Source organism: Haemaphysalis longicornis, unplaced genomic scaffold, assembly GCF_048455015.1.
Source record: "Haemaphysalis longicornis isolate Haplotype H1 unplaced genomic scaffold, Haemaphysalis longicornis Haplotype H1 scaffold_9, whole genome shotgun sequence".
NCBI classification, from domain to species: domain Eukaryota; kingdom Metazoa; phylum Arthropoda; class Arachnida; order Ixodida; family Ixodidae; genus Haemaphysalis; species Haemaphysalis longicornis.
Genome location: NW_027526460.1, coordinates 75213183 through 75232130, shown reverse-complemented (window position 1 = coordinate 75232130; position 18948 = coordinate 75213183). Strand labels below are relative to the sequence as shown.

The window sequence follows — 18948 nt, the reverse complement described above, 5'->3', positions numbered from 1 at the left end:
AGTTATCTCACGGGCATAGATCAGTAATTTTTGGCTGAGGATTTTTCCGACACCTAATCTAAGTAGTTGATGCATTCGTTGACTACGTTCTGCAAGCATTTAAGATTCAGATTCAGAAAAAAAGTGTTGTAGGGTCCCTTTAAAGCTGCGAGTTCCGTGTCTCGTTTTTTGGTAATATTTTAGTAACATATTTTACCGAGAGAAGGAGGTGGACGAGTAGGAGGGGGAGTACAGTTTATTCATGTGAACTTTAGGTGCTGATTTCTGGGCACCCACCAGGTGGTGGGTTTCCTCTAGTTACCCCGACCTGCGTTGGCCACCCAGGTCCTCCAGACCAGACAACTGTGGGAAAAGAGATCGTAGCTGGTCAACTGTGACGCCTGCTGCTCGTAGGTGGGTTGGGGATGCAGTAGTCGGAAAATGGTAGCTTCGGTTCTGGATAGGCGTGGGTGAGCTGCTGGCGCCCGTGCCGTTTGTGGGCGATTATGTCGGCGTAAGAGGCGTGGGCTTGAAGATGTCTTCATCTTGTAATTTCACTCCATGTTTTAGAATGGCCAATTCTTGGAAAAAAGGCTGAAACAGCTGAAAGTTCTATATAAAAAAGTCCTATATATTTTTTGCATGACAACTGACGTTTATGGGCTAAACGCTCCAACGGTGCATAACGGGCAAGAGTCTGGTCCTCAAGCAAAGTGCAATTTTGGTATGCATGTGTTTAAACACGTGACGTGCTGGTGAGTGCTTTTGAAGTCGTTGTGATGCTTCGATCTGCGTCAGAGTTTGCCAGGCTGAAAAAAGGGTAGACGCTTCTTTCAAGACGTGTTTTGTGATTGTGGCTTCACATCGGGTTCTTCGAGTTCTCATGTGCTCGTAATCCAATCTGCATAGGAAAAGCCTTTGGGGTAGCTGCTTGGTTGACTGCAGTGTTGATAAAACCTCATTTTAGGAAGTGTCGTCTGGTTCCGTGTAGAGAAAGAACCAAAGTACCGAACGTTACACAGCGAATAGAAGAGCTTATATATTCATAACTTCGGGACCTTTTGTGAGTGCTCGGCAACGTTAGCGACACCAATTACGTAACTTAGAAGTAGGAGCATCGATCGCAGGCTTATTTTAGTTTCTTGTGCCCCTTATAGGAAGTGCTAGGATGGGCGAAAGCATCCATGATGGGGACCACGATGTGGACGGAGATGTGGGACTGACGGTGGCCTTCAGTGCAAGGGTCAAAACATCACTCCGGGGATAATATTGTGAGGCCCATGCATTACATCCACCAGCTTTTGCTCTTTGTCATGGCCAGGCGCCAACGATGAAGATATGGCCCTTCTTCATCTCGAGTCCTACCTGCGACGACGGCGCCTCATTAGCCCGCACCATGCTAGGCCGGCAGCCCTCGTAAAATGGGAAGGACGGTGGTTCGTCTCTCAAGTACAGGGGCCGCCTTCCGAAATGGCCGAATGCTGGATAGGTGTCGGTCAGTACATGGCCTCCGGGTCCAACCGTTGTCCAGATGCGATTGTTGGCCCGTTTCCAGCCGTACTGCAAGCTGATGTAACGGCGCCCCTGCGTCAACAAGGCACACACATCATTACCTAAGGCAGCTTCAGAACTCGAGGACTAGACATGATCTTTTCGCGGCACTTAACATAACGGCGTCTCTTACAACGTATTGTCGTCATTGTAAGTAATAATCGGTGCTCTTTTATTATGCAGCGTATAAGAATTTAAAGAAAGCTTTAACTTCACGCCAACATGACAAAAACTTCAAATTTGGCGCCGTAGATATTTTTGGGCAACTAGGTGCGCCGTTGGCGGGTGGGCGGGGGGGGGGGGAGGGTAGTGTTGCAACTGGGCGGGGGCACCCGATCCGAGCTCCGTGGCCTCCGACATACGAGTGGTATGTAGCGTGTATGATGCGAGCGGCCAGCCGCTGTTGCAGCCGTGAAGAAGTCCAGAAGCCGTAGGCTAACGTAACTGTTTACTTCATAGCGAGAGGTGAGCCGAAGCCAAAGAACAATGCCCCGACGGGCGAGGTTACAATACAGGACTCGAGCAGAGCGACAACATCGATTCGCTGCTCTAACAGGAATGAGTTACAACGCTTGGGCAGCTCTATTTATACCCAAAAGCGATAACGGTCAAACGAAACAAGCGGCAACACGCCACGAACGTCACAGACACACACAACACTCTTTCCAGAGTTCGTAAGCCGTTCATAGCCTCGGGCAGAGTTCATAGCCAGAGTTCGTAGAGTTCGTAGAGTTCGGGCAGAGTTCATAGAGTTCATAGCCAGAGTTCAAACTACAGAGCCTACATGCGCGTCAGGTTTGATAAAAAGACAAAGAAACAAACAAAAAGGCCAAAAAACAGAATGAACGCATAAGACACACGAGACACTTGGATATCAACGTCGACAGGAATATTCACGGGCCCCATGGGTTCCGTGCGTTCGTTGTTTTTTTTTTCTTTTTTGTGTTTTTATCAAAGTTGACTGATATATAAGCGTCCTGTGTTTTCTCGAGTAAGGTATTCCAAAGTAAGCGCTCGTGTTGTCTTGTTTCTTCTTTCGTCCTTGTTGTTCTGCGCTGGAAACGTTTCATCATGTACAACCAACAAGCCCAACTGGCGTTTACTGGCAGCAAACTTTGTCGTTATCCGAAAACCCCCGTCCTTGTTATGCGCTTGTCCAATCTTTGCCATCATGTAGGCAACAACGCCACTGCCCAAGCCCCTGTTAATAATTTTGTGGCAACTGTAGCGATTCGCTTACTCCTTGTCAGTTTGGTGTTTCTGTTTTTCTACTTTTTCAAAGGGGCCGCGCACAAGCGGCGTTAACAGTGAGCCTCGTTCCTTCACCTCACTTTGAGTTCACAAAAATTATCCCGCCTCGCGTAGGGTGAACTGGGTTCCTAAGATTGAAATAAACGACAAGATGTCCAGACTCCAAATACCTCCTAACCACTGCACTCCTTTTTGCCTAATTGATCTATGCTCCTCTTGCTCACATAAAATTTTCTGGCTTTCTCTCAATGAGTTCCTCCGTTTGCTTTGATATTTTACCAGTTTCTTGCTGAGCTCTCCACGCATTTTGTCAATTCAGTACGTCTATGCTACATTTCTTCCTTTCGGCTTGCTATCGCGAATTTGTTCTGAAATGTAATTACAAACTCTACGAACTAACTCTGCGCCATGGGCAAGCTGCGCCTACCTATGGCGCAGCTTGCCTAGAACGGGCGAGAAAAAAAGGACCAAGGTTTTTTCTTCTCCGGAGGAGATGGAGACACTGTGATTGGCTGGGAGTATTGCGTGACCTGGCGCGCCACTTGTGATAGCGGCCTCCAGCCAAGGGGTGAAGGGGGCCAGCTCCGGGCGCGGAGAGAGAGAAGGTGGGAGGAGGACGATTTGGCGTGCAGCGCCAGCAACGCCGACGGTGACCCGATTTGGCAATACAAGCTTTTCCTAAAAAAGTTTTACTTAAATTTCCCCAAGATCTGAATGCTCCCCTTCCTAAAGAACTGAAGTTCGTCAAACCTACCACGCTTTGTCTTACCTTGGTCTTGTCCCGGGCCGGCCATGTTGTGGGTGGTGTAGGGGGCGTTAGCTTTCTGGCCCTGCGTCGGGTGCGCGCCCAGTTGGCGACGAACTCGATGGGCACAAGCAGCGAAGAGGCGGCGGTGCCCAGCAGCAGCAGGAGGAAGGCGCTCTCGAGCTCGGACAGGCCGAGGGGCTTGGTGAGGATGCCCACCTCGGCGTCGTAGTCACGGATGCAGGGGTGCTGCTTTTCCTGGTGGTCGGTCAACATGTAGTGGTGGTTGCCCGTGGTGCGAAGCTTCATAAGGCTGCAACCATGGAAGTGTGGGGAAGAAAACAGGAGATTGGGGTACGGCGCGGACTGGTGGAGTCACGGCTTCTGAAAAACATAGCCGTTTCGGCAGAGTTATCGCGAGAAAAATCAACTCTGCCAGCTGTTTTGTCTGCTCGTGTGCCTATGCCTATGTGTGTGCCTCTGATACCCCGCAGAATAAAATAAATTCAACAAGCTTCCGGAAGTAGTTAAAACATGTCTCGGCGTTGTTTCTGTGTTCAGATATATCATTTCTGAATGTGGAAACAGCACGGAGAGATGTTCAACCATGCTGCGCGTTTTTTAAAGGGAAGGTGAGCAGAAATAGCTCGTGTACGTCGGTGCGTCCAATCCATGCAAAATACCCAGCACGTAGAATATTTTCGGTGTTTATACGGCTAAAAAGCTCTATTTTGTGCTAAGCTTCCCCGTAAAATGAGTCCAAAGGGCGGCGAGTGGACTTACGGTATTTTTTTTTCTTTAATTGGACCGATGGTAGAAAGGACATTTATTTTTTTACATGGATACACCAAAAGACGGACAGCATGCACATGTTTTTACGGGATGAAAGATGGTAGTTATTAGCTAAACGCTACGCGAAGACAGAGCTCCTTGAATGCTCATCACGACAGTATGAAAAAATTATCATGGCCTGAAACGTCTGAACCTGCAACATTTGAGCTGGCTGGCCTTCCTGCTCCCCGTCTGCTAAAGCGCAGGGCAAGTTTAGCTAACTCAAGACCAATGGCTGGGATCGTGGCCACATAGATAGAGTGGACAGAAAGGCACACGCTTCCCGGATATCGCAGACGGAGAGAAAGCAAAGTTTTGCTGGATAATGTATGTACCAAAATCTGTAACGTGCAAAATAGCCCATAGTTTGCTCACTGGTTCTTCGGTAACTCATTTCTGATATGTAGGTGCGGTAGCTCGCATTTCACGCCCTATTACCACATCTTGCAGCGCCCATGTAGCCCTCTGATGTTCTGCTAACTCAACCAGCCCTATGCGGCGGCGGAGTAGCAGTAATGCTATAGATTGGTACACCTGGCCAAAGGTTCTAGCCCCGTGCCCTGGAACATTCGTGGCGTTTATTCACACGGCCGGTTTAGTGGCACATTTAAAAGCAGTAACGAATTCGATTTGCAATATTTCTGGAATTACATGAAATTTAGCCAAATTCAGCTCGCGTTAGCCAGAAGAAAGTGCCTTCTATCGAGGAGTTCAATTGTCCAGAAGCGTAGGAAGGCACGAGATTTCCTGCGTTTTATAAATCTGTGTCCTCCCAGAAAACCGCGTGTTCATGAGTCAATAATTTATCCTCCTAAAGCATACCAGAAATAAAGGGACTACATATAAATGGAAAGTCACCCTTTCCCCTTTCACCTCCGTTTACCCATTGTCACCTCGCCGCGTACGCGCCAGGGGACCTGGCAGCTGCCACGCCAGCACGACGTCTTAGAACTCTGAAGCAGGTACCCCAGCGGACCCTCATCTCCAACTTGCTGTGGGAATAGACGGTACCTCTGCGTGCTCATGAAAATCATTCATTTGAAACATCACGCATTCCTATTCGTCATGCCAATTAATCGCATAACACGGCCTTATCCATCCGCAGCACTCCGAAACACTCTAACCCTTCTTCCACTGATCATCACCCACTCAGTTAATTCGGCGACTTTCTATCTTTTGGAAGGGGTATGTGGTTGGGTTTACTGCATGATATATTTGTGGGTTGTTTACCGGGGTTGCATGCTTTGAAGAGGGGACAAAATGACCACGGTACTGCTGGACAGTCACCTAAGCAATTCCTTCGTGCAAGAGGAAGCATAATATGTCAACAACGGCATTGAAGAGCGTATGATGAGTGACGTACGTATGAGTACTAAATCCTTGAGGAGTAACAATGCCCCCACCACCATCACTGGCACTTTACGGTAGGGGAAGCAGGAATCCCGGGCTTCTGGGAAGCCGTCATCACACCAAGGTTTTTTAGAACACGAGCACTGAACCGCTTTATGTCCTAAGCCACAACGAACGATAACCGCGGTGAGAAAATTAAGCTGCAGCGAATTTATTAAAGGAGCCACAAGCTAAGGAAAACTATTTCAGTATTCGCTCATCATGATATCACAAATGTGTGACAATTACAAAAATAACGATTATTCACGCCAGAGGACCTGCATGAACAGCCAAACGCTGAATTTTCGCGCTAAGTTCGGTTTCTCATCCGGTAATTTGCTGATACTATGTCAATGCACTTAGTTTAAGAACTATTTCTGTGTTGCGTGTTCACAAGTACACCTTTCATGAACCACAGTTCACAAACAATTATTATAGAGGCCAACAGAACGCTTTGTAATTGCACACTATTAAACCATGCAAAGAGATTAGCGCAAAACGCACACGTCATCCAAGGCCTGGACGAATGGACTGCCCTTTCGGGTTCCGATGGTGACGATAATGTAGAAAATGAAGTCGTTGAGGATAGTGATGCGGCAGTTTTTGTAACCTTGCTTCCGGTGGTCATCCATGACAAGAGCACGGAGGTAGGCCACGTCCCCTGCGTCCAGTCAAATCGACCAAATGATCAAATTACTCCTCGCAAGAAAACAAGCACCGTATTTCTTTATAATGTTGCAGACAGGCAGTGCCTCAGTGAAATAGCAAGGGCGTGGCGTTACGATAATGTTAAAGAACATAACTTAGTCAGCATTATCTTACGATGGGATGAGCGCCATCATGTCATGTTGTTGTGGCTTCGAGGAAAAGTAATTGGAAATGAAGTGCGCTGGGGATATTATTGAAGTTGGCAGGGAGCTCACCTGCATGAAACCCATTCCGGAGGAGGTGCAGTAGAGGGGAGTGAAAAAAATAGAGTAGAGAGAGAAAGGCAACATTTAATTATACGGCTGATTCGGTCCTGGCATTTTAGTCTTTCAGACGGCAGTGTGACCTACAGCCGATGCGTGATAACAGCCGTCTCAGGTAGCGGAACAGCCGGCCGAACACTTCCCGTTTGCATTGTAACTCGGATAAATGAAACCATTGACTGACTTCCGAAGTGTACCTTCAACAGAGAATTTGAACTAAGCAAAGTGAGAGTAGAATAAAGTAACAAAAGAGGCTAAGAGGACCCATTGCTGCAGCCTCTATTATTTGGTACCGAATGTCCTCCCACCAACAGCGCAAAAAAAATGGAAGCGGCTTAGCTCAGCCAACCTTGGATATGTAAAGCAAAAGATTGGCTTGGGCTGGTTGAGTCTTGGTTTCGCTAGGTCAACCTTTGATGCAGCTGTACTGCCTACAACGGCTCAAAGCCGTTCGGTCCCGTGCAACGCTCACAGAAGGAGGCCCGGCCTCGCTTTCATTCTCCGCGAACGCGGCGTTTCTCTTTCACGGGGAACGTGGCTCAAGACGAGTCACATCGCCCGAGACGCCCAGCGGCACATGCGTGGGAGGCTGCGGGATTGGTCGGCTGTCGATCAGCTGAGCGGCCGCTCCGCCGCCGCCGCCGCAATGGGAGCTGCCGCGATGTCAGCAGAACGACTTAAAATGGAGTCTTGTGCGAGCCTGCGCCAACAACGGCCCGGCAAATCACGCGATGCGCTTCGAGGGGTGTGTCGCCGGGAAGGTTCTCCGGTCAAAAGATTAACTTGCGCATCCTCGGCGAAACCGTTGGACGAAAGTAGTAAAGTTTTGCTTTAAAACGCCACGTGTGCTCCCGACCACCGAAGTTTCTCAGCAACCTTAAAGAAATTTCAAACGGGCGAATAGAAATTGCTGGGCAGCATTACCATTACTGGTTTCTTTTCTTTCTATAGGATAATGTGTTCGGCCCGATGTGCTATACCCATACTTAATTCAATGTGCTGAGCCCTCTAATTTATCTGGAGGGGCCTGTTAATTCATGAAGAGTTAAATGCATGAAGCTCATTGTGAGTGCCGGTTAAAGAACAACTTACGGCTCCCTCCCTCGTGAGACGTGGGAGTTGTTAAACTAATATTAATCTTGCGTACATATCGGCCCTTCAAGGTACCGAAGTAGATGAGGGTCTTTGCACGCGTGCAGCGGATACAGCAGTGAGTTACTCATGACACGTGTGCGACGTCCGGGAAACAAGAGTACTGGTGTTTGAAGTGCTATTAGCATTGTGGCTGAAACTGTCTGTCGCTTCTCTACCAAGCTCAATATCGACTCGGCGCATTTGTTAGCCGACAAGTATGAATTGTGCGAATGGACCATTGGCTATCTATTATGCACCCAATTGCGCATACAGAATAACCAATTTCGTTATAGTGCCAGGGTCAGCGACATTGACACTAAGTTTATTTGTTACGTCATTCATAACGCCACTGTAAATTTTGACGTCATTTTAAGGCGCCAGTAGTGTGCCAATGGTTCCCGCCAGTATCCTATCGCAGAACGAGCTGTTCCCACGCCGGTGAGCTTGCGATGGCCCTGCACTGACCTTCTAGTTAGTTTAGCTCGTTTTCTAAATCCCATCTGAGACTGAGGCTCCACGGAAGACTCCGCTCGGGGGTATTGATCGCTTCTAAGGCGCAGGATGTAATATTCGTTGCGTCATCAAGCTTCGTTTGCTTACACCAAGGAAAATGCATTGAATTAATGAAGGAGCGTTGACTGAAGGTTTCGCAGCGTGGACACATTAGTCCATTTATGTGTGCCTTGTACGTTTCAAGCAGTACCGCAGACACTTCTGCGCACTCTTAAACGAGAAAACTTAACAGGGTCTTCTATGTTTAACATGAGCCGACTTGAAGGCCTAGACATGCGGCGTAGATAGACAAATTGTTCAATTTGTTTCAAACTCTCTCAGAAATTTTGTAATAGTGCTGTGACCCCCCATGAGGCGCACATCTGCTTAAAAACGTTGACGTGACACGTTAGGGAATTTGGTCGCGTGTATGTACCTGCTCTAGCGGTCCTATTTTCACATGAACCGTCGAGATATCTTTTTTCCTCTTACGGCGTGACTATTTTACTGGCACCCCTTTTATTGCGCCCACGCGAATTCACTACATCCACCGAAATCGCAATTTTCTGACAGTTGAAGTATCGGTTCACTGATAAAGTTGCGCACAGGCTTTTGTAACGCACAAGCATGAAAGACTCGTTTTCTTGTCTCCCTGTACATTCACATGGCCGGCTTTGCAGGCAGCACTCCTATATATATATATCAGGATGTGTATCTGTTCTCTCTTTTCCGTTTGCATTGTGAGAGCACTACACGTGTCTATAAAAGTTCGTAGAGTGGTGCACAGAGACAGAATTTAATATAGATAGCGTCCGCTAGACACGAAACCTGCTTGTTCGCGACAGAAAATTGCCGAGAGGTGTGCCGAAGCCGGTGGGCATTGGGTCTATTGCACGCTTTATAAATCACAGTGCATGAAACCAGTGTCGTGGTGCTTACCAAGCAGTATGCCGTTCCCGGCTGCCACAGGAGTGATGGCATCGCTGACCACATTCATGATGCTGGCACTACTACGGTTCAGGCGTTCCCTCAGCTCTGCAAGGTCCTCGTTCATCGACTTCTGCGGAAAGGTTGTGGAGGACAGAAGAGACAAAGTCAAATTAAGCCTCTTGTGCACCACACCGCTCACTAGGCCACTTTATAGGCCTACAATGTTGGTTTGACCTGAGATGAGCCTAATGGCGATGGCTGCGTCATTGATGCAAGTTGAGGTTGTAGCTGGTGATTAGGGCTATGCGCTGTGTGAAAGCCTGGTTCAACATTACTACTTTATACCGATAGGTATTCCCGACCAACGGTACGCTTCGAGGGCACTGTGTCCGGCGTGCAAAATGGTTTCTGAGCAGAATCAGCTTGGTGAGTTCGAAACAGTGCTGTTATATGGTTACAAAGCGCATTTTCACTTGAGCAATTATCCTTGAAAAAAAATAATGAAGCATTCGAGGAAGGTCCATAATTTCAAAGAACCTACCAAAAGAAATAAAAACACAGTCCCTTCCTTCTGCTCAATGTTTTTGTAGCGTACGTGGCGTATCCGACACGCACAAAATGAAAACCAATGGCCCACTTAACCCGGAATAACCAGCATGTAGTCGTTGCGCGAGTACGGCGTGCTCTAATGCTTGCTCTATTTAACAGTAAACCAAACACGCAAAACATCCGCTACAACAGCCCGCCAGAAAGTCATGTAAAAGCTTCAGAATAATCTCAGTGGTGAATCTATCAGAAATGTATACACAAGCACAATAAAAATTAAGAGAGATCGCACCAAGGAATGGAGTGAAGCAAACCACATAGTCAAGAGCTGGAAGCACATGCCGTAAGGAATTTTTAGTATTTTTTCAAATAACAATTCTTTCTGAGGTTACTAGAATGAGTTTCTTTGTACGCTTCCGGAGGGAATGGTTCTCACACGTCTCAGTCACCAACTTGAAGAACGATGCACGCACTTCCATCCAGCGCAAACGGGATTCCGGCCGACTTTTTTCCATAGACGACAGCACCTCTAGCGTCGCGTGGCAAACAAGCACCGCGGCCGGCGAAGCCCTATACCCAGAACCCTGCTCGCCGTAGACCTTCGCAAGCCGTCTGATACCGTCTCTCTTGTCCAGGCACACGCATCGTGAACACTTTTAAGGCATTCTTGCAGGATCGCACATTTCAGATGTGTAGTGGACGTGTTGATTCCCGCCACTACACAAATAAGGTAAGAGCGCCTCAAAGACAATCCTCTCACCAACCCTATTCCGTCTAATCATGCGGGGGCTTGAGAATTGCCTTCGCAACTGGGCCACGGGCTTTGGTTTTAAAACGTACGCCGATGATATTACCATATGGACTGATCCAGGGCGGCCTGCATCAAAAGAACAAGCAGTAGCTGCCACGCAAACAGCCCTGGATGCCTTAGTCGCCAACCTTCCACAGAGTGGCATGCACGCATCGGCTAAGTACATTCTACTGGGAGGATCACAGGAAAAAACAGCCAAACTCAGCCTCAAGCTTGGAGACCAACCAATACATAGATCACCTACCCTTCAAGCTCGCATTCTCGGGGTGCCGTTTCACGAGAACGCGGGTGCCGACGCCTGGCTTAAAGAACGTGCTCGAAAGTCCTTCATTCACCTGGCATTGGACTCATATCACAGCGAGCTTCACAGGGCGCATTTATCCCTGAGGGGCGCCTAACAATTTATCAAGATTACCTCGAAGTCCTACAAAACTTACGGCATATTCAACGGCAACACTCTATATCTCATAGAATTAAGAGCAGTTGCTGCACACTTTGCTTGCAATATAATGTGGACATACATTTGACCTGGGTTCCCAGGCACGAGGGCCGCTACGGAAATGAAGCCGCTGACGCTATGGCGAGCGCGCTTCTCACCTCCCGCTCACCGCCTCTGGAGCACGGGCTCACTACCGTCCGTCTACTCGAGGAACCCCAAGAACAGCGATACTTTCTCAAGAAACGAGGGCGCCAAGCGCTTCTCGCCTCAGTACTTCCTAACCATCACTCCTTGCTAGGTTACTGTCGCAGGCTGCCGAGGTTTTCATACACAAGGCACAAACTGGAGCTGCACTGACTGAAGATGTCCTCGCCAAGTGGTGAGCTTACGTCATTTGTCGCGGACGCCAGGAACCTGACGACGTGCAGTCCACCCATCCTGACGTCGCCCGCCGAGCATGTGACTTCGGGGTCCGCCCTACTATGAAGCACTTCGTATGGGAGTGTCCGGTTTTTCAGGAAGTTCGAGAGCGCCATCGCGGTCCAGTGCCCACGTATGAGCACTCGATAACTTCACCTCAGTGCACCAATGCCGCCCACGTTCTGTGCTTCCTGTGGGATTTCGCCCGCGAGGCTGACATCGTGCGACGGACTTAATGTAACAAATACCCTTCCCTCCTCACCATCCTTCTAGGCTTCTGAGCCAGCCTCCTTCTAATAAAGTTTCATCTATCTATCTATTTCTATGAACTTCATCTTTCGTGTTGGCGGGTTTGGGTGATGCGAATGAAGACGCGATACGGTCAAACGAACAAATGACAGTGGCTACTCGAACCTTTGAACAGCGTACCGATGTCACTACTAGAACGTAGCCTGGACGTCAGCAGCGCAACTCAGGTAGGGAGCGGCGGGAGCCGCGCATGGCATTTTGTCTTTTTGTCTTTCCCTTTTGTTTTTCTCAAATAGATATGTCTGGGCGGAGTTTACCTGACCTGTGCGGTTGAGTCAAACCGAACTCACTTCTTGGAGCCAGTAGAGACGACATAGCCAGGCGGCGTTTTTTCTGCGATATTTATTGTGTTTAGCGCCGCTCGCGCCTGCGCTAAGCAGAGTAGTTTACTTGATCATTTGTTTTTGTTTAGCTTTTACCACGCACCTCATCGAAGAATTTTTAAGCCCACATCTCTCCTTTACGTCCGTGTATCCATCCTGTATTTTTGATTACAGGGGAGAACGACAGAGAAATATCTTTAAGAGAGGAAAGCGGAGAGGCCTGCCGGCATTTGTCGCCTGCATGCTGCTCATCGAGGGTGTTCAGCAGGGCATAAAGGACCCAAAGGAAGTACGGCAGGAGAGAGAGATAGAAAAATAGAGGTGAAAAGAGATTAAACGCGTACGTTCTCTCGATTCTGTCCTGTTTTCCCTCAAATGTGCCTGAAGTTTCCTTTGCGCAAGACGATTTTGCTATGTGTGATGCATGCTACTGGGTGTTGTAGTTTGAAAAGGGCTTGGCTATGTGTAGCAGCGCTTATAATAATAGTACTTCAATCCCTCAGGCGACTACTCCGCGGAGAGAAAAGACCGACGAGCACGAACCCAAACCATGTCCTCGACTCCGGTGCCGCCCGGGACGTAGATGTGCACGTCTTCCCTCTGCAGAGCCTCGCGGAAGGAGGTGACCACCCAGCGGGGTACCGGCACCGACAGGAAGGCGATCAAGGTGCTGCTGTAAGAGGACATCACCAGCACCACGTAGATCCACCAGGCGCCGATCACCAGACGGGACGAAGTGCCCACAGGGAGGTGAAAGCCACCTGTCACCATACGCAGAGGAAAGAAATTCTTCGTATGACACTAGTCAGGGTCAGTTTCGGGTACTTAGAAACGAAAGTGGCTTAAGAAATAACGAAAGTAGCCTAAAGAGCTCGCCACTTTTAAGAGGGCGTATCAAAAGTAGTCAAATAATTGCCATTTTAAGATCAGCAAGGCGATAATAGGAATTACTTCTTGATGGTTACTGCGAACAAAAAGCCAAAATTCTTGAAGGTAAGAAACTAAAACAAAACTTTTGTTAATTTTCTGTGTTGCGGGAAAGCAATAGTTGTTGGATATTGATAAAAATGTTACAATTAGTAAGTTATGTCTGTTCTTCAAGAATATGGATGACCAAAAAACATGGGTTTGCTGAACGCCGTTTTTTCACCAGTCTTGATGTCTTTTTGCATTCCCTTGCTTTTTATATGCAGTCAAACACGTTTACCACAACTCCGCATGAAAATCAAAGCCCCCGTGAACTGCCTAAACGTCAGAGATTAAACCGACGGCTTTCCATGAAGGTTCCTACGACATGAGGTTCTTTAAAGAAGGTACAGCACACGTTTTGCGTTGCATTAGTATGCAGTGATCTACATAGGTGTGTTAGGAGTAACTCTGACTTCTTTAGACCTATTCTCCAATTTGCAAGATGACCACCATCTCAAAAGTCTGTTCTCACTGGCATTTAGTTCCGTTTAGAGGCTTAAAATGCACTAAAACACACATAAGGCCCTTTTCCAGGTATGTCTAAGGTAACGCATGGGTCCGGAAATATATGAAATCACCAGCGCTCAAAGGACGAAAAAGTAGCCATATACCCTCGCTGATATTTAGATCGCCAATAGCCTCTAAAAATTGCCCCTTTGGCAAAAGATGGCCAAGCATGATCCCCCTGTCCAGAGGATGCGAGGCATATAATCAATCATTTGGGTACATCCACCTGCCGTGAGAAATCATAAGTCTCGTTTGAGAAAACAAGCCTGTGTGATGTGACCTGTAAGGGTTTGTCTCCAACAATCATCATCTAGCATCGACGATTAAGCTGCCACGATACGCACCATGTGATTGCAGCGTTTTGGGGCGCCTTTCGTCCTCAGTGAACCACAACGGGCTGCAACAAACTAATTACTCACAAAGGGTCCACAATAATAGGCAATTAACACAAAAAATAGTAAAAAAGGTGCTCGGTGCCTTTTCTGTGCCAAACCGGTGACGTTGACTCTGCGAACGCACCCTGCTGCAAGAGAGCGCCGTAGAGATACCATGCGCAGTTTTGTAGCCTTGAGAAGCCGCGGACTTTACGGGGTCGGACAGCTTCCTCAGGACATCGGTTGTAGACCAGCCAGAGTGCCACGCTCACTACTGGAACACTGGCTACTATTAGGAGCCAGACCTGCAGTGTGATAGCACCGACGTCCAAGAAATGATACTGTTCATCTGCACAGGCGTAAGGCGGTAATCAATGGAAACAAGAGTATGATCCAGACGTGAATACATGATGTGGAGACAGCTGCTTATAAACGTTCCGTTAAAGGGAGACACGCGAAACAGAGACCTGAGATTCCTGTGGCCATTTTTGCGAGAGAAGTGCTTTAGAATTCTCGTTTGTTATAGTGCCATGCTATCAGTTGAATAATTTACCCTGGTATCGCGAATCGTTTCCTGATATTAGTGCTTGGATATCCAAAGAAATTGCGATATACACGCATATATGCTAACAATAGGGAATAGAAAAAACGCAGAAATAGTTCTCAAATGTGATCAAACGTCCTGGGTAATGGGTGAACTCATCCCAGTCACATCTCGTGCCACGTTCCAGAAATTTGCTGCATGCTTTTCAATGCATCTTTCAACACCACAACTCGAATAAATCAACAACTGGGAGAATGACAGAAAAGTGATCCGTTAACCTTAGAGTGCTTTCGATTTCAATCTGCTAGTATCAGTGGAGTACAAAATCTACTAAGGGGTTTGAAGGGGGTAAGTTTGAATCGATAGTTGTATTGCACCTTTAGTTGTCGTTGCTCAACTGTGCCAAATTTTCAGCAAAGTATTGCCCTCGCTCGGCCGTCTCTCACGTCATGTTTATGAGCTTACTTGAAGTTCACAAACTTCCCGTAACAATTCTGGGCAAGCCAGTCGTATCAAAACAAAAATATTTTTTTTTAAATTTGGGTAAACGGAATCGCGCACGCACGCACACACGCACACATGCCCACCCATACGGACACACGCACACGCGCACGCATACGCACAAGCGCGCTCGCATGCACGAACACACACAAGGATGCCGTGATATAAAATGCAGCCACACACACGCACGCACGCGCCAGGCACACATTGTAAACGGATTGACGGCTGAATGGAGAAGTTGTGGAGTATTCGGCCGCAGGATAGTTCGTTTAGACAGCTATGCTGCCCTAAGGTGACCCTACACTGTAAAGTGGTTCACACCGTTTTTTTCTAAGATTAAACACCCTTACACCCTATCAAATCTTAAAGAACACCCTTCGAAAGGGTGGAATAAAAAAAAAACACCTTTTACGATTGTGTATTGTTATGTTTTTTGTAACGGTTCAAGGGTGTTATAACGACAAAACACCCTACAAGGGGGTTTTCTTTTGTGTCTGCTTGCGTGTTAGGCTGTTACTTACAGACAGCGAAAATTTTCCTTAAATGTGTAATCGTTCTTGCAGTGCAGGGGAAGCTGCCAGAAGGAGAGTCAAGGAGAAATAAATAGTAGGGCACACAGACAAAGTACGGCCTGTCTCACTGGAGGAATAAGAGTATCATGGGCACACCTGTGTGGTAAAAGGCTGCATGAACAGCCACTGGCGGTACAAGATCCTCGGTGTCTGCACAATAATCGCCACCGGGTGGCTGGTGACGGCTGAGGTCAGCGTGAAAGATTTCGCGCGTGCCTCGGTGAGGTCAAGAAAAGTCACCAAGTCAGTCTCCTGGGGGGAAAAGCACAACAGCATCGGTGGTAAGAACTTTTAAGGGACCAGTAACGGCGAAATAACCGTTCGCTTCTAAGTTGTGATTGTTTCGTTTCTTGTATGCTGACAATCTACGCTGTAAAAATATTCCCACATTTTAACAGCAGAGCTCTTTAAATTCTTGTTTGCGCAGTCAATGAACAGAAAAATAGCAAGAAAATGCCCAAAGTTCTTGGTAACATGGCACGCACCCACTTGGGGGATTGGCCAGGAATCGGGTGTAAGGAGGGCTAATGCACTCGCTACACTGCATATTATAAACTTCAGCATTTAAATCACGAAAGAGCAAATAATCACAACCGAAAATCAGTTGCGCCGCCCAAGAACAGATACGCGCGTGCCAGCTATCGTCTTCTCCTGAGGTCACATGCCACACTAATAATGCCAAGACATCGCTTGTTCGTACTGCCGCCAAGTGGATCTGTCTGTTTAAAATGCGAGTTGCTCGAACTGCTTAGCTGTGCGGGCTTCTTCATACTTGTAAGCCTCCTCCTTCCTTATAAGCAGGCCGCTGCCTTCGTTCTAAGAGGTAGTGCAGGCCTTCAACGGCGAAGGAGCCCTCGGCGAAGACTTTGCGGTGGCGGACGATGAAGTATACGAGACCTGAAGCGGGCACTGTAGAAATAAAGCACTTATATACTTTACTTTCCGTTTTATTTGGTCTTACGGTGACGGCTGGGGTATATATACACATATAAACAGGCAAAATGCTTGTCGGCGACTGATAGGGCACTCGTCGAGGTTAGCTTAGTGAGACGAAGAGAGCTCTGTTTTGACATCAGGCTCGCACCGTTCTTCGAGCTGGCTTAGGTTTTTATAATTAAGTAACATATTTTGGCCTAAACTAGATTCCAAAGTTCTGCCTAGGAAAGCTCATGAAAGCTGTGTGCACAGCGAGTGCACACAGTTATGCCCGTTTGGCAGACAGTGTAAAACATTTTGGGACATCGAACCACATCAGTCGATAAGAACATCTCTATGCACACTCATGTCTTACAGCTGTTGGGACACGTAGTGGTACTTATAGTGACAGAGACAAAGCCGCCATCTAGAGCCATCACAACCTGGTGAGCTGCATTGCTATGGGCTCACCCTTTTGTTAAGCATTCCGAGTGCTCCAGTCCAGTTGTAATCGCCGAGGCGGACGCCAGCGTTTGTCACTTTCTCAAGAAGCTGGTAGGACGCCCTGGGAAGCATAGGACATAGAAGGACATAACATAGGGCATAGCATAGAATTACATAACATAAGAGAGAGGTTGAATTGTTTCATCCTGAAGGAGGGAAGAGGTCGGGCCGGTTTCGGATCTATTTGCAATGTTTTTGGTGAAAGAGTCATATGGGGTTTCATCGACGTGCGAAAGGCACAAAGAAAAGTAAAAATCCCAAAGGGTTATGCAGACAGCATACAACGTTATCTAAAATGTGCGTACTTCACTAGGCCTTTTTTAGGCGGCAAAGCGTGTTTTCATTACAGAAGGGTCATATTTAAAATTACCCGCGGTGGCTCAGTGGCTAAGGCGTTGTGCTGCTGAGTTCGAGGACGCGGCGGCCGCTTTTCTGATGGAGGCAAAAAGCGAAAACGGCCGTGTGCACGAGATCTCCCCGCACATTAAAGATCCCCAGGTGGTCACAATTAATCCGGAGCCCTCGACTACGGCGCGCCTCATCGCCTGTGAAGCGCCGGCACGTTAAACCCAAGAATCAATCAAATCATATTTAAAATTACCGGCTTCGTAAACAAACGTCCGAACGAACGAAAAGACGTTCTGACGCACCGTCGCAATTAAAGGAACAATTCCTTGTTTGCGTAGTTTTATGCCACAAGGGTGAAGAAGGCCGGAAATCACCAAATGAGTGATATGAAGAATCTGTGACAGCGTTTTGTGTTCAGCGTTCAAGGGATCACTGTGACAATCGAAAAGTTTCTAAATGTGTAGGTATAGGCCCAAATCTCAATGTTGAATACTGTCGTAATGATTGGTGACATGGCAGTGGTGAGGCTTCAAAAGGCCGTGATGAGTCTCAAGACTTGGCCCACGCACATTGAGGTCACTGTGAGTGTCAATGCATACGGTAGCCCCCAAAATTACCTTAGTTCCCGTAGGGTCTACGGGTCCACGCGGTACAATATGCAAGTGAACCATTTTTGTGAATAGCTTTTTGTGGTTTGTTGCCCCCTTGTTGCCCGTGTTCCTTGTTGCGCTGGGGAATCCCGGCTGCGTTGTTTGAAGAGAAATCGTGTGAACCGCTTGTCGCTATTCTAGACTGTCCTGGTTTGGTCGACTGCGCTTCAAGTTTGGCCTACCTATCTGTATTTTGTGGTGTACCAGCTGTATATTTCTTTGTTCCTATGTTGCTTCCAGAATTTGCGCAGCTTTCTACCTGGAAGGAATAAAAGATCCTCCCCGCAGGAAGCTGAATTGGATACCTTCCACTTTGCACAGACTTCAACGTCGTGGCAGAACTAATGTAAAGGGGCTGAGTGTCGCGTACAGACGTTTCCGAGTCAGCGCAGCCAAGTTACTTATGGCGCCACCTAGGAGAATGTTTCAAGCTGTATTCACGTGCTAATGGTAATTAAATTTAATCGCTAAGGAACGTTTCGTCTCCTAGCAGGGTTGCTAGGTCCTCAGAAGGACCCGTCGCAGGGGAATTGCCGAAAGTAGCCGAGAAAGTCAGCACCGTAAAGTGAATGTGGGAAAAGGAGCCAGAAATGTCGCCGTTTTCAGCAAGGCGATGCTGGTAAGTACTTTTGACTACTTTTGCGAAGAAAAATGCAGAAATTTTGAGAAGTAGAAAACCGTATAACACATTTCATTCATTTGCTGTGGTGCGAGAAAGCGACAGCGGTTGACCACTGTCTACGAAAAAGCTAAAATACGCAAGTTTACGTAAAGCATTCAAAGAATAAGGACTTAAAACAGGCGTTCGCGGCACACCATGTTTTACAACTTTCGCTGCCTCTTTACATTCCGGTGCCTAATATAGATTGTCGTACACACTTCCCACCAATCTGAATAAAATCTCAAGCTCTTGTAAACTGCTGAATTATTACATTTTAACTTA

General features: G+C 47.5%; 1 protein-coding gene across 1 annotated transcript; it reads right to left on the bottom strand.

The window, feature by feature from the left end:
* Positions 1–1290: 1290 nt before the first annotated feature.
* LOC144153262 (uncharacterized) lies at positions 1291–11605 on the bottom strand. The gene is made up of 5 exons (XM_077684914.1): positions 11459–11605; positions 9283–9403; positions 6251–6407; positions 3551–3839; positions 1291–1563 (listed from the first exon to the last, which is right to left on the bottom strand). The coding sequence occupies exons 1-5, from the start codon at positions 11603–11605 to the stop codon at positions 1291–1293; spliced, it is 987 nt and encodes a 328-aa protein (XP_077541040.1).
* Positions 11606–18948: the final 7343 nt, after the last annotated feature.